The sequence below is a fragment of the Diadema setosum genome, chromosome 9, assembly GCF_964275005.1.
Source record: "Diadema setosum chromosome 9, eeDiaSeto1, whole genome shotgun sequence".
In the NCBI taxonomy this organism is placed as follows: domain Eukaryota; kingdom Metazoa; phylum Echinodermata; class Echinoidea; order Diadematoida; family Diadematidae; genus Diadema; species Diadema setosum.
In genome coordinates this window covers 35,408,263-35,433,717 of record NC_092693.1, presented here as the reverse complement: position 1 = coordinate 35,433,717, position 25,455 = coordinate 35,408,263, and the positions used below count along the sequence as shown (strand labels likewise).

The 25,455-nt window shown below is 36.1% G+C and overlaps 1 protein-coding gene across 1 annotated transcript in view; it reads left to right on the top strand.

Annotated features, from left to right (window-relative positions):
- LOC140232938 (cytochrome P450 3A14-like) overlaps positions 1–25,455 on the top strand; it is a 79,073-nt gene that overhangs the window by 34,516 nt on the left and 19,102 nt on the right. Inside the window, exons 5-9 of the mRNA XM_072313046.1 lie at positions 16,643–16,759; positions 19,938–20,026; positions 20,762–20,910; positions 22,956–23,098; positions 23,250–23,435. Of these exons, the coding sequence (XP_072169147.1) occupies positions 16,643–16,759; positions 19,938–20,026; positions 20,762–20,910; positions 22,956–23,098; positions 23,250–23,435 (684 nt within the window). The remainder of the gene's footprint in view (positions 1–16,642; positions 16,760–19,937; positions 20,027–20,761; positions 20,911–22,955; positions 23,099–23,249; positions 23,436–25,455) is intronic.

The following is a 25,455-nucleotide window of genomic DNA, read 5'->3' as shown; positions in this document are numbered from 1 at the left end:
ACTGATTGTTTATGTCAATGTTAACTTTTGATACGTGCAATATACGATCGGCACAACTGTTTGTTGTTTGTTTACAATGTTGTATAACTAAAGATTCCGGACATTGTGGACCTATGTCACAGATGATAATAGATGCACGCCACATGGACGTAGGACTACCTCAGACTATTTATTACCAGGCTTTTGGATACAATGCAATTCATTGTGTGTGTGGTTTTTTTTTTTCATTAACTTCAAAACAAATTATATCATAAGCATATTTACATTAGAGAGGGAAAAAATAAACGATAGTCAACAAATAGAGATTTTGCATACTTATTACATACTTAATTATGTTTAGATGGGAAAAGAAAACTTAGAGGTCCATTATAAGCCACTAAAGAGTTTTTCTTTTCAAAAATACTTACAACTTCATAACACAAAAATGATTAGTGGAACAAACAGCAGAGAGACAGCAACATAACATGACTAAACTGAGGGGGGGGGGGTACCATTGTAAGGAATGGGGCAAAATCAAATTAGAGGGGAAAAAGGGAAGAAAGAGAAAGAATGCCTACACGCTGAACAAGAGTAATGGACAGTGTCTGTACAAAGTGCCTATACAATTTTGTGTGGTCGCAGTGTGATGCCAGAATGACTTCGGATTTTTTGTTTTGTTTTCGATAAGTATACATGATGTGTTTTGCCCATTTACTCCTTTTCTCTATCTTTTAAGGCTTTCGTATCTTCAAGCTGTATGTTTATTGGACGACAGTCTCCTGCATTCACACTCCCAATACATGCGCCATTATTCAGTCAGATCACTTGTTTCACTATATCCCGAGTGGTTCCCAATTGATGTGTTTTCTTATTCTTTCTTTCAATCTGCATATATACACGTATATCTCAATCTTGTGGTTTATACACACTGTATGTTTCATTGTCTTGAAAAAAAATGACTGTGTTTCATTTGTAATGTATATTCAATGCAGAAAATTCCTAATGAATTCATGTAAATTGAATTGAAAAAAGAGGGGATTAAGGAAATGCTTCGGACAGCTGGTGACTGCTCGCAGCTGTGCAAAAAAAAAAAAAAAAAAATTCAAATGAGATGCCGTATTTCATTGCGTAGTAATGGCGTTTTTCATTGCATAATGATGAATTTAATGACTCTTTGCCATAACCATACACTGCAAAAAGTCCGGTGTTAAATAGTGAACACCGAGCTGGTGTTAAATTTTCGGTGCTCATTTATGGTGCTAAATTAACACCTCCGGGTGTCATTTCCAAATTTTGAACTGTTTTTTGAAGAGTTTCTTAGTAACTGCACTTCTTGTTGATTTTTAATTCAAACAAGACGATCAAGAATTTTACATTAAAATACTAGATTTTTGAAAAAAATGTGAAAATAAATTTACACCAAAGTAATACCAGCTGGTGTGGTCTCTTAGTGAAGCTGGACGGGTGTTAAACCATTGATATTAACACCAACAAACGTCAAATCAACACCAACACCAACACCTGTGGGTGTGGTCCTTTATTGAAGTTTGATCGGTGTTAGATTTAACACCCGTGGTGTTAAATCTAACACCGATGTTTTTACAGTGTATAGGTAATGAAAATTGATATCTCAGCGAGATTTCAAAAACTCATTTCAAATTACGCTTTAAAGAGTATAATGATGGAGATTTTTTTTTTCTTTTTTATATTTGAACTCCACAATTTAGGGCCGGTGCATATATACGTATTCTGAGCTAACAAGGTTCTCAGGAGGGGTGAATGACACTCATTCGACCACCTATTGGGATACTCAGTAATCATGAAAATATTGATTTCTTGGAAACATTGAATTAAAAATACTGGGAAGGCACATTTGTGTTGTATTTTAACATGAACTGACCCAGCTGAAAAAGAAACAAATCTTTAAATCTTCAAACATTATATTCAGTGAATAGTGAATCTGAATAGGAACGTGATGAAATCCTAAAAATGATACAAAGTATTTTTTTCTGCAGTAACAATAATTTATCAAATAAAGTTTGTTAGTCGCTACTCCATAATTATTAGAAAAGGTAGTATTAAAGAAAAACACAACGTTAGCAAAGAAGACGACGGAATACCAATATCATGTGACATTATCTTACTTATGTTAATGTTATGAGTCCTCCACGAAAATTTATTATCCACTCTGATACCGAGAAACTTTATGTGGGAAACACGTTGTAATCGAGTGTCATCAAAAATAAGATCTGTACTTAATATTTCTATGGAATTGCTAAAAATCATATACTTCGTTTTCTGAAGATTGAGTGATAAATCGTTTGCTCTTAACCATTGAGCATGTTGAGTCACGCTTTTCAATTTAGAGATGACGGTGTCTACGAGAGTAACTGGGTTATGATGAGAAAAGAAAAGATTGGAATCATTAGCAATAAGTATAAATGAGAGTATGTCAGATGATCTGCAAAAGTCATTGATATAATCAATAACAACTAAAGGTCCTAATAAACTACCCTGAGGGACGCCACATTTAATAGATTTGAGACTTGAGTTATTCTCGTTCGAGATATGTATTGTTTTCGGTTTTGCAATGTAACCAAGCAATTAATGTAACCGAGCAACATAATAAAAGCTGTTTGACGTAAAGGATGAAACGTAGAGGATGCAATGTAAATGATGCTGTGGCGATGTGAGACCTTATATAGTGAGTTGACAATAACAATAACACGTTGTTTAGAAAGGAATTAAAGGATGAAAGTGATGATAATCTGTTTCTAGGAATACACTGATTGTTTATGTCAATGTTAACTTTTGATACGTGCAATATACGATCGGCACAACTGTTTGTTGTTTGTTTACAATGTTGTATAACTAAAGATTCCGGACATTGTGGACCTATGTCACAGATGATAATAGATGCACGCCACATGGACGTAGGACTACCTCAGACTATTTATTACCAGGCTTTTGGATACAATGCAATTCATTGTGTGTGTGGTTTTTTTTTTTCATTAACTTCAAAACAAATTATATCATAAGCATATTTACATTAGAGAGGGAAAAAATAAACGATAGTCAACAAATAGAGATTTTGCATACTTATTACATACTTAATTATGTTTAGATGGGAAAAGAAAACTTAGAGGTCCATTATAAGCCACTAAAGAGTTTTTCTTTTCAAAAATACTTACAACTTCATAACACAAAAATGATTAGTGGAACAAACAGCAGAGAGACAGCAACATAACATGACTAAACTGAGGGGGGGGGGGTACCATTGTAAGGAATGGGGCAAAATCAAATTAGAGGGGAAAAAGGGAAGAAAGAGAAAGAATGCCTACACGCTGAACAAGAGTAATGGACAGTGTCTGTACAAAGTGCCTATACAATTTTGTGTGGTCGCAGTGTGATGCCAGAATGACTTCGGATTTTTTGTTTTGTTTTCGATAAGTATACATGATGTGTTTTGCCCATTTACTCCTTTTCTCTATCTTTTAAGGCTTTCGTATCTTCAAGCTGTATGTTTATTGGACGACAGTCTCCTGCATTCACACTCCCAATACATGCGCCATTATTCAGTCAGATCACTTGTTTCACTATATCCCGAGTGGTTCCCAATTGATGTGTTTTCTTATTCTTTCTTTCAATCTGCATATATACACGTATATCTCAATCTTGTGGTTTATACACACTGTATGTTTCATTGTCTTGAAAAAAAATGACTGTGTTTCATTTGTAATGTATATTCAATGCAGAAAATTCCTAATGAATTCATGTAAATTGAATTGAAAAAAGAGGGGATTAAGGAAATGCTTCGGACAGCTGGTGACTGCTCGCAGCTGTGCAAAAAAAAAAAAAAAAAATTCAAATGAGATGCCGTATTTCATTGCGTAGTAATGGCGTTTTTCATTGCATAATGATGAATTTAATGACTCTTTGCCATAACCATACACTGCAAAAAGTCCGGTGTTAAATAGTGAACACCGAGCTGGTGTTAAATTTTCGGTGCTCATTTATGGTGCTAAATTAACACCTCCGGGTGTCATTTCCAAATTTTGAACTGTTTTTTGAAGAGTTTCTTAGTAACTGCACTTCTTGTTGATTTTTAATTCAAACAAGACGATCAAGAATTTTACATTAAAATACTAGATTTTTGAAAAAAATGTGAAAATAAATTTACACCAAAGTAATACCAGCTGGTGTGGTCTCTTAGTGAAGCTGGACGGGTGTTAAACCATTGATATTAACACCAACAAACGTCAAATCAACACCAACACCAACACCTGTGGGTGTGGTCCTTTATTGAAGTTTGATCGGTGTTAGATTTAACACCCGTGGTGTTAAATCTAACACCGATGTTTTTACAGTGTATAGGTAATGAAAATTGATATCTCAGCGAGATTTCAAAAACTCATTTCAAATTACGCTTTAAAGAGTATAATGATGGAGATTTTTTTTTTCTTTTTTATATTTGAACTCCACAATTTAGGGCCGGTGCATATATACGTATTCTGAGCTAACAAGGTTCTCAGGAGGGGTGAATGACACTCATTCGACCACCTATTGGGATACTCAGTAATCATGAAAATATTGATTTCTTGGAAACATTGAATTAAAAATACTGGGAAGGCACATTTGTGTTGTATTTTAACATGAACTGACCCAGCTGAAAAAGAAACAAATCTTTAAATCTTCAAACATTATATTCAGTGAATAGTGAATCTGAATAGGAACGTGATGAAATCCTAAAAATGATACAAAGTATTTTTTTCTGCAGTAACAATAATTTATCAAATAAAGTTTGTTAGTCGCTACTCCATAATTATTAGAAAAGGTAGTATTAAAGAAAAACACAACGTTAGCAAAGAAGACGACGGAATACCAATATCATGTGACATTATCTTACTTATGTTAATGTTATGAGTCCTCCACGAAAATTTATTATCCACTCTGATACCGAGAAACTTTATGTGGGAAACACGTTGTAATCGAGTGTCATCAAAAATAAGATCTGTACTTAATATTTCTATGGAATTGCTAAAAATCATATACTTCGTTTTCTGAAGATTGAGTGATAAATCGTTTGCTCTTAACCATTGAGCATGTTGAGTCACGCTTTTCAATTTAGAGATGACGGTGTCTACGAGAGTAACTGGGTTATGATGAGAAAAGAAAAGATTGGAATCATTAGCAATAAGTATAAATGAGAGTATGTCAGATGATCTGCAAAAGTCATTGATATAATCAATAACAATTAAAGGTCCTAATAAACTACCCTGAGGGACGCCACATTTAATAGATTTGAGACTTGAGTTATTCTCGTTCGAGATATGTATTGTTTTCGGTTTTGCAATGTAACCAAGCAATTAATGTAACCGAGCAACATAATAAAAGCTGTTTGACGTAAAGGATGAAACGTAGAGGATGCAATGTAAATGATGCTGTGGCGATGTGAGACCTTATATAGTGAGTTGACAATAACAATAACACGTTGTTTAGAAAGGAATTAAAGGATGAAAGTGATGATAATCTGTTTCTAGGAATACACTGATTGTTTATGTCAATGTTAACTTTTGATACGTGCAATATACGATCGGCACAACTGTTTGTTGTTTGTTTACAATGTTGTATAACTAAAGATTCCGGACATTGTGGACCTATGTCACAGATGATAATAGATGCACGCCACATGGACGTAGGACTACCTCAGACTATTTATTACCAGGCTTTTGGATACAATGCAATTCATTGTGTGTGTGGTTTTTTTTTTTCATTAACTTCAAAACAAATTATATCATAAGCATATTTACATTAGAGAGGGAAAAAATAAACGATAGTCAACAAATAGAGATTTTGCATACTTATTACATACTTAATTATGTTTAGATGGGAAAAGAAAACTTAGAGGTCCATTATAAGCCACTAAAGAGTTTTTCTTTTCAAAAATACTTACAACTTCATAACACAAAAATGATTAGTGGAACAAACAGCAGAGAGACAGCAACATAACATGACTAAACTGAGGGGGGGGGGGGTACCATTGTAAGGAATGGGGCAAAATCAAATTAGAGGGGAAAAAGGGAAGAAAGAGAAAGAATGCCTACACGCTGAACAAGAGTAATGGACAGTGTCTGTACAAAGTGCCTATACAATTTTGTGTGGTCGCAGTGTGATGCCAGAATGACTTCGGATTTTTTGTTTTGTTTTCGATAAGTATACATGATGTGTTTTGCCCATTTACTCCTTTTCTCTATCTTTTAAGGCTTTCGTATCTTCAAGCTGTATGTTTATTGGACGACAGTCTCCTGCATTCACACTCCCAATACATGCGCCATTATTCAGTCAGATCACTTGTTTCACTATATCCCGAGTGGTTCCCAATTGATGTGTTTTCTTATTCTTTCTTTCAATCTGCATATATACACGTATATCTCAATCTTGTGGTTTATACACACTGTATGTTTCATTGTCTTGAAAAAAAAATGACTGTGTTTCATTTGTAATGTATATTCAATGCAGAAAATTCCTAATGAATTCATGTAAATTGAATTGAAAAAAGAGGGGATTAAGGAAATGCTTCGGACAGCTGGTGACTGCTCGCAGCTGTGCAAAAAAAAAAAAAAAAAAATTCAAATGAGATGCCGTATTTCATTGCGTAGTAATGGCGTTTTTCATTGCATAATGATGAATTTAATGACTCTTTGCCATAACCATACACTGCAAAAAGTCCGGTGTTAAATAGTGAACACCGAGCTGGTGTTAAATTTTCGGTGCTCATTTATGGTGCTAAATTAACACCTCCGGGTGTCATTTCCAAATTTTGAACTGTTTTTTGAAGAGTTTCTTAGTAACTGCACTTCTTGTTGATTTTTAATTCAAACAAGACGATCAAGAATTTTACATTAAAATACTAGATTTTTGAAAAAAATGTGAAAATAAATTTACACCAAAGTAATACCAGCTGGTGTGGTCTCTTAGTGAAGCTGGACGGGTGTTAAACCATTGATATTAACACCAACAAACGTCAAATCAACACCAACACCAACACCTGTGGGTGTGGTCCTTTATTGAAGTTTGATCGGTGTTAGATTTAACACCCGTGGTGTTAAATCTAACACCGATGTTTTTACAGTGTATAGGTAATGAAAATTGATATCTCAGCGAGATTTCAAAAACTCATTTCAAATTACGCTTTAAAGAGTATAATGATGGAGATTTTTTTTTTCTTTTTTATATTTGAACTCCACAATTTAGGGCCGGTGCATATATACGTATTCTGAGCTAACAAGGTTCTCAGGAGGGGTGAATGACACTCATTCGACCACCTATTGGGATACTCAGTAATCATGAAAATATTGATTTCTTGGAAACATTGAATTAAAAATACTGGGAAGGCACATTTGTGTTGTATTTTAACATGAACTGACCCAGCTGAAAAAGAAACAAATCTTTAAATCTTCAAACATTATATTCAGTGAATAGTGAATCTGAATAGGAACGTGATGAAATCCTAAAAATGATACAAAGTATTTTTTTCTGCAGTAACAATAATTTATCAAATAAAGTTTGTTAGTCGCTACTCCATAATTATTAGAAAAGGTAGTATTAAAGAAAAACACAACGTTAGCAAAGAAGACGACGGAATACCAATATCATGTGACATTATCTTACTTATGTTAATGTTATGAGTCCTCCACGAAAATTTATTATCCACTCTGATACCGAGAAACTTTATGTGGGAAACACGTTGTAATCGAGTGTCATCAAAAATAAGATCTGTACTTAATATTTCTATGGAATTGCTAAAAATCATATACTTCGTTTTCTGAAGATTGAGTGATAAATCGTTTGCTCTTAACCATTGAGCATGTTGAGTCACGCTTTTCAATTTAGAGATGACGGTGTCTACGAGAGTAACTGGGTTATGATGAGAAAAGAAAAGATTGGAATCATTAGCAATAAGTATAAATGAGAGTATGTCAGATGATCTGCAAAAGTCATTGATATAATCAATAACAATTAAAGGTCCTAATAAACTACCCTGAGGGACGCCACATTTAATAGATTTGAGACTTGAGTTATTCTCGTTCGAGATATGTATTGTTTTCGGTTTTGCAATGTAACCAAGCAATTAATGTAACCGAGCAACATAATAAAAGCTGTTTGACGTAAAGGATGAAACGTAGAGGATGCAATGTAAATGATGCTGTGGCGATGTGAGACCTTATATAGTGAGTTGACAATAACAATAACACGTTGTTTAGAAAGGAATTAAAGGATGAAAGTGATGATAATCTGTTTCTAGGAATACACTGATTGTTTATGTCAATGTTAACTTTTGATACGTGCAATATACGATCGGCACAACTGTTTGTTGTTTGTTTACAATGTTGTATAACTAAAGATTCCGGACATTGTGGACCTATGTCACAGATGATAATAGATGCACGCCACATGGACGTAGGACTACCTCAGACTATTTATTACCAGGCTTTTGGATACAATGCAATTCATTGTGTGTGTGGTTTTTTTTTTTCATTAACTTCAAAACAAATTATATCATAAGCATATTTACATTAGAGAGGGAAAAAATAAACGATAGTCAACAAATAGAGATTTTGCATACTTATTACATACTTAATTATGTTTAGATGGGAAAAGAAAACTTAGAGGTCCATTATAAGCCACTAAAGAGTTTTTCTTTTCAAAAATACTTACAACTTCATAACACAAAAATGATTAGTGGAACAAACAGCAGAGAGACAGCAACATAACATGACTAAACTGAGGGGGGGGGGTACCATTGTAAGGAATGGGGCAAAATCAAATTAGAGGGGAAAAAGGGAAGAAAGAGAAAGAATGCCTACACGCTGAACAAGAGTAATGGACAGTGTCTGTACAAAGTGCCTATACAATTTTGTGTGGTCGCAGTGTGATGCCAGAATGACTTCGGATTTTTTGTTTTGTTTTCGATAAGTATACATGATGTGTTTTGCCCATTTACTCCTTTTCTCTATCTTTTAAGGCTTTCGTATCTTCAAGCTGTATGTTTATTGGACGACAGTCTCCTGCATTCACACTCCCAATACATGCGCCATTATTCAGTCAGATCACTTGTTTCACTATATCCCGAGTGGTTCCCAATTGATGTGTTTTCTTATTCTTTCTTTCAATCTGCATATATACACGTATATCTCAATCTTGTGGTTTATACACACTGTATGTTTCATTGTCTTGAAAAAAAATGACTGTGTTTCATTTGTAATGTATATTCAATGCAGAAAATTCCTAATGAATTCATGTAAATTGAATTGAAAAAAGAGGGGATTAAGGAAATGCTTCGGACAGCTGGTGACTGCTCGCAGCTGTGCAAAAAAAAAAAAAAAAAATTCAAATGAGATGCCGTATTTCATTGCGTAGTAATGGCGTTTTTCATTGCATAATGATGAATTTAATGACTCTTTGCCATAACCATACACTGCAAAAAGTCCGGTGTTAAATAGTGAACACCGAGCTGGTGTTAAATTTTCGGTGCTCATTTATGGTGCTAAATTAACACCTCCGGGTGTCATTTCCAAATTTTGAACTGTTTTTTGAAGAGTTTCTTAGTAACTGCACTTCTTGTTGATTTTTAATTCAAACAAGACGATCAAGAATTTTACATTAAAATACTAGATTTTTGAAAAAAATGTGAAAATAAATTTACACCAAAGTAATACCAGCTGGTGTGGTCTCTTAGTGAAGCTGGACGGGTGTTAAACCATTGATATTAACACCAACAAACGTCAAATCAACACCAACACCAACACCTGTGGGTGTGGTCCTTTATTGAAGTTTGATCGGTGTTAGATTTAACACCCGTGGTGTTAAATCTAACACCGATGTTTTTACAGTGTATAGGTAATGAAAATTGATATCTCAGCGAGATTTCAAAAACTCATTTCAAATTACGCTTTAAAGAGTATAATGATGGAGATTTTTTTTTTCTTTTTTATATTTGAACTCCACAATTTAGGGCCGGTGCATATATACGTATTCTGAGCTAACAAGGTTCTCAGGAGGGGTGAATGACACTCATTCGACCACCTATTGGGATACTCAGTAATCATGAAAATATTGATTTCTTGGAAACATTGAATTAAAAATACTGGGAAGGCACATTTGTGTTGTATTTTAACATGAACTGACCCAGCTGAAAAAGAAACAAATCTTTAAATCTTCAAACATTATATTCAGTGAATAGTGAATCTGAATAGGAACGTGATGAAATCCTAAAAATGATACAAAGTATTTTTTCTGCAGTAACAATAATTTATCAAATAAAGTTTGTTAGTCGCTACTCCATAATTATTAGAAAAGGTAGTATTAAAGAAAAACACAACGTTAGCAAAGAAGACGACGGAATACCAATATCATGTGACATTATCTTACTTATGTTAATGTTATGAGTCCTCCACGAAAATTTATTATCCACTCTGATACCGAGAAACTTTATGTGGGAAACACGTTGTAATCGAGTGTCATCAAAAATAAGATCTGTACTTAATATTTCTATGGAATTGCTAAAAATCATATACTTCGTTTTCTGAAGATTGAGTGATAAATCGTTTGCTCTTAACCATTGAGCATGTTGAGTCACGCTTTTCAATTTAGAGATGACGGTGTCTACGAGAGTAACTGGGTTATGATGAGAAAAGAAAAGATTGGAATCATTAGCAATAAGTATAAATGAGAGTATGTCAGATGATCTGCAAAAGTCATTGATATAATCAATAACAACTAAAGGTCCTAATAAACTACCCTGAGGGACGCCACATTTAATAGATTTGAGACTTGAGTTATTCTCGTTCGAGATATGTATTGTTTTCGGTTTTGCAATGTAACCAAGCAATTAATGTAACCGAGCAACATAATAAAAGCTGTTTGACGTAAAGGATGAAACGTAGAGGATGCAATGTAAATGATGCTGTGGCGATGTGAGACCTTATATAGTGAGTTGACAATAACAATAACACGTTGTTTAGAAAGGAATTAAAGGATGAAAGTGATGATAATCTGTTTCTAGGAATACACTGATTGTTTATGTCAATGTTAACTTTTGATACGTGCAATATACGATCGGCACAACTGTTTGTTGTTTGTTTACAATGTTGTATAACTAAAGATTCCGGACATTGTGGACCTATGTCACAGATGATAATAGATGCACGCCACATGGACGTAGGACTACCTCAGACTATTTATTACCAGGCTTTTGGATACAATGCAATTCATTGTGTGTGTGGTTTTTTTTTTTCATTAACTTCAAAACAAATTATATCATAAGCATATTTACATTAGAGAGGGAAAAAATAAACGATAGTCAACAAATAGAGATTTTGCATACTTATTACATACTTAATTATGTTTAGATGGGAAAAGAAAACTTAGAGGTCCATTATAAGCCACTAAAGAGTTTTTCTTTTCAAAAATACTTACAACTTCATAACACAAAAATGATTAGTGGAACAAACAGCAGAGAGACAGCAACATAACATGACTAAACTGAGGGGGGGGGGTACCATTGTAAGGAATGGGGCAAAATCAAATTAGAGGGGAAAAAGGGAAGAAAGAGAAAGAATGCCTACACGCTGAACAAGAGTAATGGACAGTGTCTGTACAAAGTGCCTATACAATTTTGTGTGGTCGCAGTGTGATGCCAGAATGACTTCGGATTTTTTGTTTTGTTTTCGATAAGTATACATGATGTGTTTTGCCCATTTACTCCTTTTCTCTATCTTTTAAGGCTTTCGTATCTTCAAGCTGTATGTTTATTGGACGACAGTCTCCTGCATTCACACTCCCAATACATGCGCCATTATTCAGTCAGATCACTTGTTTCACTATATCCCGAGTGGTTCCCAATTGATGTGTTTTCTTATTCTTTCTTTCAATCTGCATATATACACGTATATCTCAATCTTGTGGTTTATACACACTGTATGTTTCATTGTCTTGAAAAAAAATGACTGTGTTTCATTTGTAATGTATATTCAATGCAGAAAATTCCTAATGAATTCATGTAAATTGAATTGAAAAAAGAGGGGATTAAGGAAATGCTTCGGACAGCTGGTGACTGCTCGCAGCTGTGCAAAAAAAAAAAAAAAAAAATTCAAATGAGATGCCGTATTTCATTGCGTAGTAATGGCGTTTTTCATTGCATAATGATGAATTTAATGACTCTTTGCCATAACCATACACTGCAAAAAGTCCGGTGTTAAATAGTGAACACCGAGCTGGTGTTAAATTTTCGGTGCTCATTTATGGTGCTAAATTAACACCTCCGGGTGTCATTTCCAAATTTTGAACTGTTTTTTGAAGAGTTTCTTAGTAACTGCACTTCTTGTTGATTTTTAATTCAAACAAGACGATCAAGAATTTTACATTAAAATACTAGATTTTTGAAAAAAATGTGAAAATAAATTTACACCAAAGTAATACCAGCTGGTGTGGTCTCTTAGTGAAGCTGGACGGGTGTTAAACCATTGATATTAACACCAACAAACGTCAAATCAACACCAACACCAACACCTGTGGGTGTGGTCCTTTATTGAAGTTTGATCGGTGTTAGATTTAACACCCGTGGTGTTAAATCTAACACCGATGTTTTTACAGTGTATAGGTAATGAAAATTGATATCTCAGCGAGATTTCAAAAACTCATTTCAAATTACGCTTTAAAGAGTATAATGATGGAGATTTTTTTTTTCTTTTTTATATTTGAACTCCACAATTTAGGGCCGGTGCATATATACGTATTCTGAGCTAACAAGGTTCTCAGGAGGGGTGAATGACACTCATTCGACCACCTATTGGGATACTCAGTAATCATGAAAATATTGATTTCTTGGAAACATTGAATTAAAAATACTGGGAAGGCACATTTGTGTTGTATTTTAACATGAACTGACCCAGCTGAAAAAGAAACAAATCTTTAAATCTTCAAACATTATATTCAGTGAATAGTGAATCTGAATAGGAACGTGATGAAATCCTAAAAATGATACAAAGTATTTTTTTCTGCAGTAACAATAATTTATCAAATAAAGTTTGTTAGTCGCTACTCCATAATTATTAGAAAAGGTAGTATTAAAGAAAAACACAACGTTAGCAAAGAAGACGACGGAATACCAATATCATGTGACATTATCTTACTTATGTTAATGTTATGAGTCCTCCACGAAAATTTATTATCCACTCTGATACCGAGAAACTTTATGTGGGAAACACGTTGTAATCGAGTGTCATCAAAAATAAGATCTGTACTTAATATTTCTATGGAATTGCTAAAAATCATATACTTCGTTTTCTGAAGATTGAGTGATAAATCGTTTGCTCTTAACCATTGAGCATGTTGAGTCACGCTTTTCAATTTAGAGATGACGGTGTCTACGAGAGTAACTGGGTTATGATGAGAAAAGAAAAGATTGGAATCATTAGCAATAAGTATAAATGAGAGTATGTCAGATGATCTGCAAAAGTCATTGATATAATCAATAACAATTAAAGGTCCTAATAAACTACCCTGAGGGACGCCACATTTAATAGATTTGAGACTTGAGTTATTCTCGTTCGAGATATGTATTGTTTTCGGTTTTGCAATGTAACCAAGCAATTAATGTAACCGAGCAACATAATAAAAGCTGTTTGACGTAAAGGATGAAACGTAGAGGATGCAATGTAAATGATGCTGTGGCGATGTGAGACCTTATATAGTGAGTTGACAATAACAATAACACGTTGTTTAGAAAGGAATTAAAGGATGAAAGTGATGATAATCTGTTTCTAGGAATACACTGATTGTTTATGTCAATGTTAACTTTTGATACGTGCAATATACGATCGGCACAACTGTTTGTTGTTTGTTTACAATGTTGTATAACTAAAGATTCCGGACATTGTGGACCTATGTCACAGATGATAATAGATGCACGCCACATGGACGTAGGACTACCTCAGACTATTTATTACCAGGCTTTTGGATACAATGCAATTCATTGTGTGTGTGGTTTTTTTTTTCATTAACTTCAAAACAAATTATATCATAAGCATATTTACATTAGAGAGGGAAAAAATAAACGATAGTCAACAAATAGAGATTTTGCATACTTATTACATACTTAATTATGTTTAGATGGGAAAAGAAAACTTAGAGGTCCATTATAAGCCACTAAAGAGTTTTTCTTTTCAAAAATACTTACAACTTCATAACACAAAAATGATTAGTGGAACAAACAGCAGAGAGACAGCAACATAACATGACTAAACTGAGGGGGGGGGGGGTACCATTGTAAGGAATGGGGCAAAATCAAATTAGAGGGGAAAAAGGGAAGAAAGAGAAAGAATGCCTACACGCTGAACAAGAGTAATGGACAGTGTCTGTACAAAGTGCCTATACAATTTTGTGTGGTCGCAGTGTGATGCCAGAATGACTTCGGATTTTTTGTTTTGTTTTCGATAAGTATACATGATGTGTTTTGCCCATTTACTCCTTTTCTCTATCTTTTAAGGCTTTCGTATCTTCAAGCTGTATGTTTATTGGACGACAGTCTCCTGCATTCACACTCCCAATACATGCGCCATTATTCAGTCAGATCACTTGTTTCACTATATCCCGAGTGGTTCCCAATTGATGTGTTTTCTTATTCTTTCTTTCAATCTGCATATATACACGTATATCTCAATCTTGTGGTTTATACACACTGTATGTTTCATTGTCTTGAAAAAAAATGACTGTGTTTCATTTGTAATGTATATTCAATGCAGAAAATTCCTAATGAATTCATGTAAATTGAATTGAAAAAAGAGGGGATTAAGGAAATGCTTCGGACAGCTGGTGACTGCTCGCAGCTGTGCAAAAAAAAAAAAAAAAATTCAAATGAGATGCCGTATTTCATTGCGTAGTAATGGCGTTTTTCATTGCATAATGATGAATTTAATGACTCTTTGCCATAACCATACACTGCAAAAAGTCCGGTGTTAAATAGTGAACACCGAGCTGGTGTTAAATTTTCGGTGCTCATTTATGGTGCTAAATTAACACCTCCGGGTGTCATTTCCAAATTTTGAACTGTTTTTTGAAGAGTTTCTTAGTAACTGCACTTCTTGTTGATTTTTAATTCAAACAAGACGATCAAGAATTTTACATTAAAATACTAGATTTTTGAAAAAAATGTGAAAATAAATTTACACCAAAGTAATACCAGCTGGTGTGGTCTCTTAGTGAAGCTGGACGGGTGTTAAACCATTGATATTAACACCAACAAACGTCAAATCAACACCAACACCAACACCTGTGGGTGTGGTCCTTTATTGAAGTTTGATCGGTGTTAGATTTAACACCCGTGGTGTTAAATCTAACACCGATGTTTTTACAGTGTATAGGTAATGAAAATTGATATCTCAGCGAGATTTCAAAAACTCATTTCAAATTACGCTTTAAAGAGTATAATGATGGAGATTTTTTTTTTCTTTTTTATATTTGAACTCCACAATTTAGGGCCGGTGCATATATACGTATTCTGAGCTAACAAGGTTCTCAGGAGGGGTGAATGACACTCATTCGACCACCTATTGGGATACTCAGTAATCATGAAAATATTGATTTCTTGGAAACATTGAATTAAAAATACTGGGAAGGCACATTTGTGTTGTATTTTAACATGAACTGACCCAGCTGAAAAAGAAACAAATCTTTAAATCTTCAAACATTATATTCAGTGAATAGTGAATCTGAATAGGAACGTGATGAAATCCTAAAAATGATACAAAGTATTTTTTTCTGCAGTAACAATAATTTATCAAATAAAGTTTGTTAGTCGCTACTCCATAATTATTAGAAAAGGTAGTATTAAAGAAAAACACAACGTTAGCAAAGAAGACGACGGAATACCAATATCATGTGACATTATCTTACTTATGTTAATGTTATGAGTCCTCCACGAAAATTTATTATCCACTCTGATACCGAGAAACTTTATGTGGGAAACACGTTGTAATCGAGTGTCATCAAAAATAAGATCTGTACTTAATATTTCTATGGAATTGCTAAAAATCATATACTTCGTTTTCTGAAGATTGAGTGATAAATCGTTTGCTCTTAACCATTGAGCATGTTGAGTCACGCTTTTCAATTTAGAGATGACGGTGTCTACGAGAGTAACTGGGTTATGATGAGAAAAGAAAAGATTGGAATCATTAGCAATAAGTATAAATGAGAGTATATCAGATGATCTGCAAAAGTCATTGATATAATCAATAACAATTAAAGGTCCTAATAAACTACCCTGAGGGACGCCACATTTAATAGATTTGAGACTTGAGTTATTCTCGTTCGAGATATGTATTGTTTTCGGTTTTGCAATGTAACCAAGCAATTAATGTAACCGAGCAACATAATAAAAGCTGTTTGACGTAAAGGATGAAACGTAGAGGATGCAATGTAAATGATGCTGTGGCGATGTGAGACCTTATATAGTGAGTTGACAATAACAATAACACGTTGTTTAGAAAGGAATTAAAGGATGAAAGTGATGATAATCTGTTTCTAGGAATACACTGATTGTTTATGTCAATGTTAACTTTTGATACGTGCAATATACGATCGGCACAACTCTTGTCCCCAGATGTTAACGCGGAACAACGAAGAGCTCAAACATGGCATCGCAGCCTTGCGGGATGAGCGTTGGAGAGAGGTGCGAAACGTCCTCACTCCAACCTTTAGTGCCTCCAAGATGAAGCTTGTAAGTGTGAACAGCTTCCATATACCGTGTAGTTAAAAGGGTTGACTCCACGAGCTCAACACCCACGAATAATACGGCCTACGAGATGGACACTAAGAAAATGTCTAGAAGATAGCAGCCAAAGAGCTATACACCGTCAATTAAAACAGGCCCACTTGCTGGACACCGATTAAAACAGGCCCGTGAGCTCGACCTATACAGGCAAATGAAGGTCCACGATCTCGACACAAAGCAAAAAAAGGCCCTGGGGTCGTAGCTGCGTACATCAAGCCCCGTAATGTAAAGTTGAGTGTGTGGGCCTTTTTTTTTTTACTGATAGCTTCAGAGTTTGTGAGCCACGTTTGCTTAAAATGTCAAACTCATGGCCTTATTTGCCGAATGTCTAGCCCATGGACCGAATAGTCCGTGGGTCTATTTAAATGATATCAATCTCGTTGGTTTTGTTCTCTTAGTGTCTAGTTCGTTGGCTGTATATAACTCTGTTGGAAGTATGATTCTTAGGCTGTTGATGACCCGTGGTTGTCAAAACTCATGACGTGTACCATAGAATTAAAAATCTTGTAGATTGAGAACACCGTGGTGGCCGAAAGATGGCTTGGCTTTGCTCGGATATGTTCGATATTCCCCGTAATATACGTTTTCCCGCCCAATTTCATCAAATTTGCATTCGAATTGATTCGAGCGAATTTGGTCACTGCCGTACTCTTACGGTTCATTTCATCCTTTTTTTTTTTTTTTGAGAATTCAATTTCGTTTATGTCATTCCTATTGGCAGTGGCGGATCCAGCACTAAAAAAAAAATTAAAAAAAAATCATAACTTTTGCATTGATTTTCCGATTTTCCTCAAACTTTCACTGATGTGTTCTAATAATGTAAGTACTGTTGCTTCTTTCACACAATCCATGTTGTTCTCTGGGTTTTGGTTGCCTTTAAGGATAATTCCCAGTTAAAGTGAAGTCGATGTCATTTTCTTCAAACTTTTCTACCATAACTCTGACCCATCCGAAGCCTAAACATGCAAATAATACCACAGATTCGTGTGCTTGTTTTTCTTCTACAGGACTGTGCAGAATATGACATTCTGCCGTCCAGTACAAAAATGATAGCGTTATAGGATCAAGGCCATGATAAGCAACAAAATCTGCAATGGCAAATTTAAATCCCCTTAATTCTTTTAAGATTCTGATTGTTTTCGTCAAATTTACAAGAATTGCACAGAAAGGCACCGAAAATGAGGAAAAAGTTTTGAAGTTGGGATTCACGCTCTCATTCTTGAGCAAGCAGAGCCCTCACGCGGCTGAAACCAACGAAATCTCTCAAATCCTTGCCAGGAACGTTTTCTGTTAGGGGTGGGTTAAAAAAAAAAAAAAAAAAAAAAAAACTTACGCTATACTTTCAACACCCACGTCATTTTCATGAAACTTGACCAAATCGTAGAAGAAGGATTACTAAATGCATCTAAATGGTTAAAATGGGTGGTTAATGTGCTCGTTTCTGTGCTAAAAAGTCTGTAATAGCATCGTTCCCATGCCGCAGATATCACTGTAAGACCACAAATTTGGTCACAAACCTATCAAGGGATGCTCTGATTGGATGGGGTCAAGAATCTCGGGCTGTACATTCAAAACCAATGTCATTTTCACGAGACCTTACGAAATTGTAGGAAAAGGCTTACTAATTGCACAAAGAAGCAACAAAATATGGGGGAGGGGGTTCGTAGGCTACACTGGTGCTGGCAGCACCCCCATTTGAATACAGAAATTATCGTAGGACCCAAAATTTGGCTATAAACCCATCCTAGGTACCCTCATTAGGTGGGGTTCATAAATCTCATGTTGTACATTCAAAACCAATGTCATTTTTATGAAAATTGACCAAATTACAGAAAAAGGAACTATCAAATGCAGAAAAATTTTAAAATGGCTGGTTTGTGTGCTCGTTCTGTGCTAGCAGCGCCCCCATGCGGCAGGAATCATTCTATAGACCCCAAGATTTGGTCATAAACCTATTCAGGGATGCCCTGATCGGGTGAGGTTCATGGATGTCATCCTGTACATTCAAAACCCATGTCATTTTCATGAAACTTGGTCAGATTGTAGAAGAAGGGTCACGTAATGCAGAATTAAAGAATTGTGGTGCTTGTGCTCTCTTTTGTGCTAGCAGTGCCTCCATGCGACAGAAATCATCAGAAAACTCCACACTGACATATTTGTTTGTTTGTTTAACCCACTTCCCGTAACTGTGCAAAAAGTGATAATGGAGGAAGATGACGAAATATATGAAATGGGAGTTTTGACATTAGTCTGCCCTTCAAAGGTAAAACGAATGATAAAGCGTTGGCTGTAAATTGCATTCGTTCGTTCATGCAGTGGATGGTACACTGTTTGTTGTAAACTATGGCGACGCACTACATTGAGTAACGTCTCACTGCTCCCCCTGAAAAAAATATAATTATTTGAATGTCCTTTTGTTACACTAGATTTGTAATCAAAATTAGCTGAATGGTAAAAGTCCTAAATACATGTCTGGTAATACTTTCGTGACCTTGTATTTTGTAACCAACGATTGAAAAAAAAAATAATAGTTTTAATTAATAATGACAAGTTTAGATTTGTCCCTGTGCCTGGTTTGGTAATCCTCTATAGGGGCGCTGTGTCTTCGTGACCCCTCACCTACTATAACCTTTAATGTTTAATGGATCGCCCCCCCTCCCCCCCCCCCCCCCCCGCTTGATGGATCCAATACCCGAAACTGAAGCATTTTCTTTTACGTCATTGCAGCGCGCGTATGTCAACCTCCAGTTATCACAGCTTGAAGTCCAAGTTCGTTGACCTTATATGCTAAAAGATGAAAAATCCTTCAAAAATCAAAACAAAAAAGAATAAAATTCCCGGAGCACTACCAAAATTAAACGAAGTATCCCTTGTGTCAATATCGACTTTTTATGCAAGTTTTATTTTAATCCGTCAAACAGACAACCAACTCCGATGATCCCTTAACCTCCTCCTCCCTTGGCGGAGGTAACAAACAAACCAACGGTAATGAAAGCATAACCTCCTCCCTTCGCGAAGTTAACAAACCAACAAACAAACCAACGCAGATAAAAACATAACATCCTCCATTAGTGGAGGTGAAATAATCCAACAAATAAATGAAATAAATAACTTGTACTTGCAGATGTCATCGCTCGTCAATGAGACTGCAGACAAAATGGTTCTCAACATTGGAAACAAGCAGAAGAAGAACGGATTCATCGAATGCCAAGAGTAAGATGACTTCTATTCAATCCGTCCCTGCAATTCTGTCATGTAAATGCCACGTTTTTTATGTCATGTTTTGCAGATCAACTAATGCGATTTCATTATTTCGTCTGATCAGGCATAACGGATAGCGGACTTGAATGATTAGATAAAGCTAAAGTACAATGTGTTCAGATATTCATTTTCTATTTCTATTGTTGTGCCTTTTATGAATTTGTAGTAAGAATTTAACTGCGCGATGATGTTCGGTACCGGATTTACGTTTGTGGTACATAATGGCCGCATTCATATATGCATGCACATATCGATGACGTATTTCGCACTTATGGAATCACAGTGGCGGATCAATGCAATTTGATTTTTTTTTAAAACTAAAACAAAACAAAACATAACATTAAAAAATCAAGAAAAATGGGGGGGGGGGGGGGGCAGGGGCGTGCACCCCCTCCCCTTTTAATTTTGTAAAGGCGTCTCCTCTTAAAGGAATTCCTGGATCCGCCCCTGGGACCAAGTAGTTCCATGGTAATCACATTTGATAAGAAAACATGTGAAGTTAAAAAAGAATTGTGATAGAACTTGGAGCGTATCAATCTGCATACGCAAAATTTCAACTGTTGAGAGTCCAACGAGCCGTTGCTGTTGCGTTCGTTCATCTCGAACTAAGCATTATTATGGCAGCCTTGTCGCTCGCAAGAAGATGTGACAGACGCATTTATCATTCTGAAATAACTTTTTTTAAAGCATTTTCGGTGCCTTTGTAATGGATACCATCGGAAGCTGTGCATTTGGGCTCAACATCGACTCCCAGGCGAACCCGGACGATCCTTTCGTTGCTCATGCAAAACGTGCCTTCAAACTCGACTTTCAGACCTTTTTGTCTCGCATCCAGGGTACGTAGACAAATCTAGCTCTTTCTCTTCTCCTTACGATATAGATCGGTCCGAACAAGTCGATCCGACCAAGATCGATCTGACCAAGCAGCTAATCCGTGATTACTTCGGTGTCCAACGCTTCCGGTGAATGTATTGTGATGTGCTGGCCACAACTATTATTTACCATGCTTTCACCTATGCGCATGCGCGGAAGCGACACCGTGCAATGACGGATATTGATATAATGTGAAAGAGAAATTTATGAAAATCTGTGAGTTAATGGATTTACCATTCTCAATATTTCTCGACTTCTGACTAACGTTTATTTGAATTGAGTTCTGATATGATAACTGTACATAAAAATCATTACGGAAAAAAGGAAAATTTTTAGAGTGCTTGAGTGGTTATCATTCATTGTTGTAATACATCAATTAAGGCAACAAAGTTATTTGATCGAGTTTTTTTAACCAATTTAGAACCAGAACCAGATTAGGACGTTATTCAAGGGCGTCAATATTCTGTATAACAAAATAGGAAAAGCAGAGGGTCTGGAAGCCAGACTAGTTCATGACGAAATCATGGGTCCCTCCTCCCCCTTTGCACCCAGGGGAGGGGGGGGGGGTGGGAGGGATCCTAATGAGGGTCTTTTATTGGATTTTCATTTCCTTCTTGAAAACCCCATGACTGATTTTAACCAAACTTGGCGGGTAGCATGCTTAATGGAATAGGATCTCAAATTGTTCAAATGGGCGCCAAGTCCCACCTCGGTGACCAAGGGGATCCAAACTCCCCCAAATTCACTAATCTTCTAAAGAAAAAAAATATCCAGAACCAGATCTGATAAAACTAACCTAGAAATATGAGTTTAAGTATTAATTACTGTAGTTTTGAGTTTATTTATGGCGGAATTACGGGTGCCCCCTCCCCACCCCGGACCAAGGGGAGGGGGTGGGAGGCCCCGGGTCCTAATGAGTCCTAAATTGTACATTTTCATCTTCTTTATCGAAAACAACATAATGGATTTTCACCAAACCTGGTAAGTATCGAGGAGGGTAGAATCTCAATGTGTTCGAATGGTCACCATGCTCATCTTTGGTGGCCCAGGGGCCCAAACCTTCTAAATCAAGGAATATTGAATAAGATTCTTCTATAGAATCAAAAAGGGTAGAGAATAAGTCTTTGGGTTGTTTTTTTTTCCAAACTGCATAGTCCAACTTTCTACATGTAAGTAGGCCCTACTAGTGTACTTCATAGGTAAGTGTATTTTTCCGATGTGATGGGATATGCAAATGGACACCATGTCCCTAGGTATCAAAGCTGCCCCCTCCCAATTTCCTCAGGTAAGAGTCTGCAAGATTGCGTATAAGGTGAACTTGCAATATCCAGGTGAGCACGATATCCCACGGTGCCTTGCTTGTGAAAATATTCTTTATAGTGTGCTTACTAAATGTAAGTAAAGAGAAAAAAAAAATACCATCATAAAATGTCTTAAGTATAATTATATTATTTTTGTATTTCAGAATGTCGTATGTATTCTTTATTTTTATGACGTTTGGTTTTCATTGTTTTTTCAATGAAATTTGTCCGCGACACTAGTGCAAGCATGAACATTGTTACTAATTGATTTTAATTGCAAACACTGAAATAGAATCATGCTTTTATGAAATATGACTGCAAGCACAATTAGCATGTAATCGTATTATGAATTCACTTTTTTAAAGCATTTTTTTTTTTTTTTGACATGCATGTACATACTGTAATTATGTGTAACTTCGGAACCTCGTGCCCGGGGGTCGCAAATTTTGTGTTTAAAGATGCGAGAGACTTGAAAAAAAAAAGTGAAATATCACGGCGATGCCTTCTTGCGATAGCGACGTACCGCGCGGAATGCCGCGCCTATAGTTAGGGTTAAACAGCATCATAAGCCGGATTTATGCCGCATCTGTATTATAATGTTCGATGGAAGAGAAACGGAATTAAAGTGAAATTGTAACAAGCTCTAATTAAGCCATCTTGACAATGTTTACTAGAAACCTCACTGAATACTTAATGTTACCGTTCAGGATTATTCCCGAACCTCGGGAAACTGCTGAACTACTTTGGGATTGGACTGCTCATCCCGGATGACGTTGTCAAATTTTTCCGAGAGGTCACGGTGAAGACAGTCGCCCTCCGCCAGTCATCTGCCTATAGAGACAAGGTTAAGGTAATTTTTGGTATATATAGGCCTATTATGTATTATTATTTATCATTTATATAATTATTATTATTATCATCATCATTATTACTATAAATGTCAACATCATTATCATAATCGTCATCATTACCTTTTTTTTTTTTTGCCGTCAATTTTGCAGAGAGTCGACTTTTTGCAGTTGATTGTCGACGCCACGAATCAGACAACCTCGGAGCCACCCGTCGGCGGGGAAAACGATGACGAAGAGGATCTCCACACCGATCACGAGCGCAAAAACGATGTTGGTTATCACTCGAAGAAACTCACAAAAAATGTTGAGTTGACGGAAATGGAACTGATTGGTCAAGTACGTGCTCCCATGGGAAATTGGGTGGGGTAGAATTTGATACAGATCGAGTGTCAGTGACAAGTTTAATTCCACTAACCTACCAGCACAAAGAGATTAAAGACCGGCAAAGAAAGACCTCCGTTCAAGTAGTCTATGTCGTAGGTCCATGGTCGAACGGTTTCGACGTGCATCGATATACACGTTGGTTGACAAGTAATTCTATTCTAATACAGTATGTAGAAAAAAAAATTACAACGGGACCCTCCGCAATGATAACTTTAAAAATAGTGAATCAATCCAAATACCATTTCAGGGTACGAAACTATAACTCATTGCCCACATCTTACAGAAAATCCCATTCGATTTGATTCAGCTATAGTGGTCAAAGAGAAATGAGGAATTTTGTAGAGCATGTCAAGAATCTCTTCCCTCCAAGTTCTGTCTATTGTGTTCACACGCAAGAGCATCCGAGTGCTAAACTTGGAAGAATCAGAATCATGACATGCTTTACAAAAATCCACATTTCTCTGTGACCGCTTAACCAGATTACATAGGATTTTCTGCAGAATAGAGCTATGATGTAATATTTAGACTGTGAAGTAGCATTTAGACAGTTTTATCATATAGGATGTTATCAATGCAAAAATCTGATTGTATTTTTTTTGGGACATACTGTACAGTATGCGAAAATCTGATTGTAATTTTTTTGGGGGACATACGGTACATAACATGTCTGCAAACTCCGTTTTGTGTGTGTGTGTGTGTGTGTTCTTTTTTAATCTACCCCTGTGGGTAGCAAATGTAGATCAATTTATGCTGTAAAACGAGGAATGTTCGCGTGCATTTTAATTTGCGAGTTTTGAGAGAACCAAGATTTTTGCGAAATTAGAATGCACGTGAAAGTTCCTGTCTACACTAAAGTGAACGTTAGAGGCAACTCGTGAGAAGTTTCATGCCACGAAAATGGTGTCGGCTCCAATTCGCGAAAATTTCATGCCGCGAAAATATCGTATGTTAAGCGGGGTTCCCATTATCGTGCGATCCGTTACGAACGTCATGATTGTCCATTTATAACTGATCGTGGAAGTTTCGTTCAACTCATGTGAAACTTCGCGTTCGGAGACGAGGTGATGCGAGTCGATACGAGTTGGTGCGCTTTGATGCGATATGGTCACGATTGGTCTATTTCAAGCAATACGATCTGCCACGATCTGGTTTCCTGCTAAGATACGATACAATACGATTATCCCGATCGACTTGACGATTGGGTCCCGGTCTCACACGATCATAACGATCATGGTTCATGACGATCATGGTTCATAACGACAATGGTTCTCAAGTTATCTTTCAAACAGAAAACAATGTGTCCAGGTAAAAGATTCTCAATCTACCCTTGCACCAATTTCAATAGGGGTCCCCCAGGGAAGTATTTTGGGACCTCTTCTCTTTTTGATCTTTGTCAATGACTTTCCGAGAGTCTCAAAGTCACTCACAATGATACTTTACGCGGATGATACCACCATCTTTCTTGCAGATACAAGCTTAGATAGACTTTTGTCTGTAGCAAATACCGAGTTAGAAAAGGTTTCAAACTGGTTTCAAGCTATTACATTGCAACTCAATGTATCAAAAAATATAAGTATATGTTGTATAACACGAAGAAAAAAAAAACTGCCTCTGCAGATGTAAAACTGAAACTCAATAACGATGATATTTCACAGGTTGACAATATCAATTTCCTCGACCTAATTGTTGATCAGAAATTATCCTGGACCAGTCATATACAACATATTTCCCGTAAGATAAGCATGAATATTGGTGTTCAGCATGAGCTACGACTATGTTACCATTAAATGCCCTGCATGCACTGTACAACACCACTATACTACCTTACCATAACTACTGTAACCTCATATGGGGTCGTGCATCTGCCTACCTGTTAAAGAGACTAGCGGTGTTACAGAAACAAGTTATTCGTCTTTGCACAGGCTCACATTATCGTGCGCATACACATGATCTATTTCGACGCCTCGGCGTC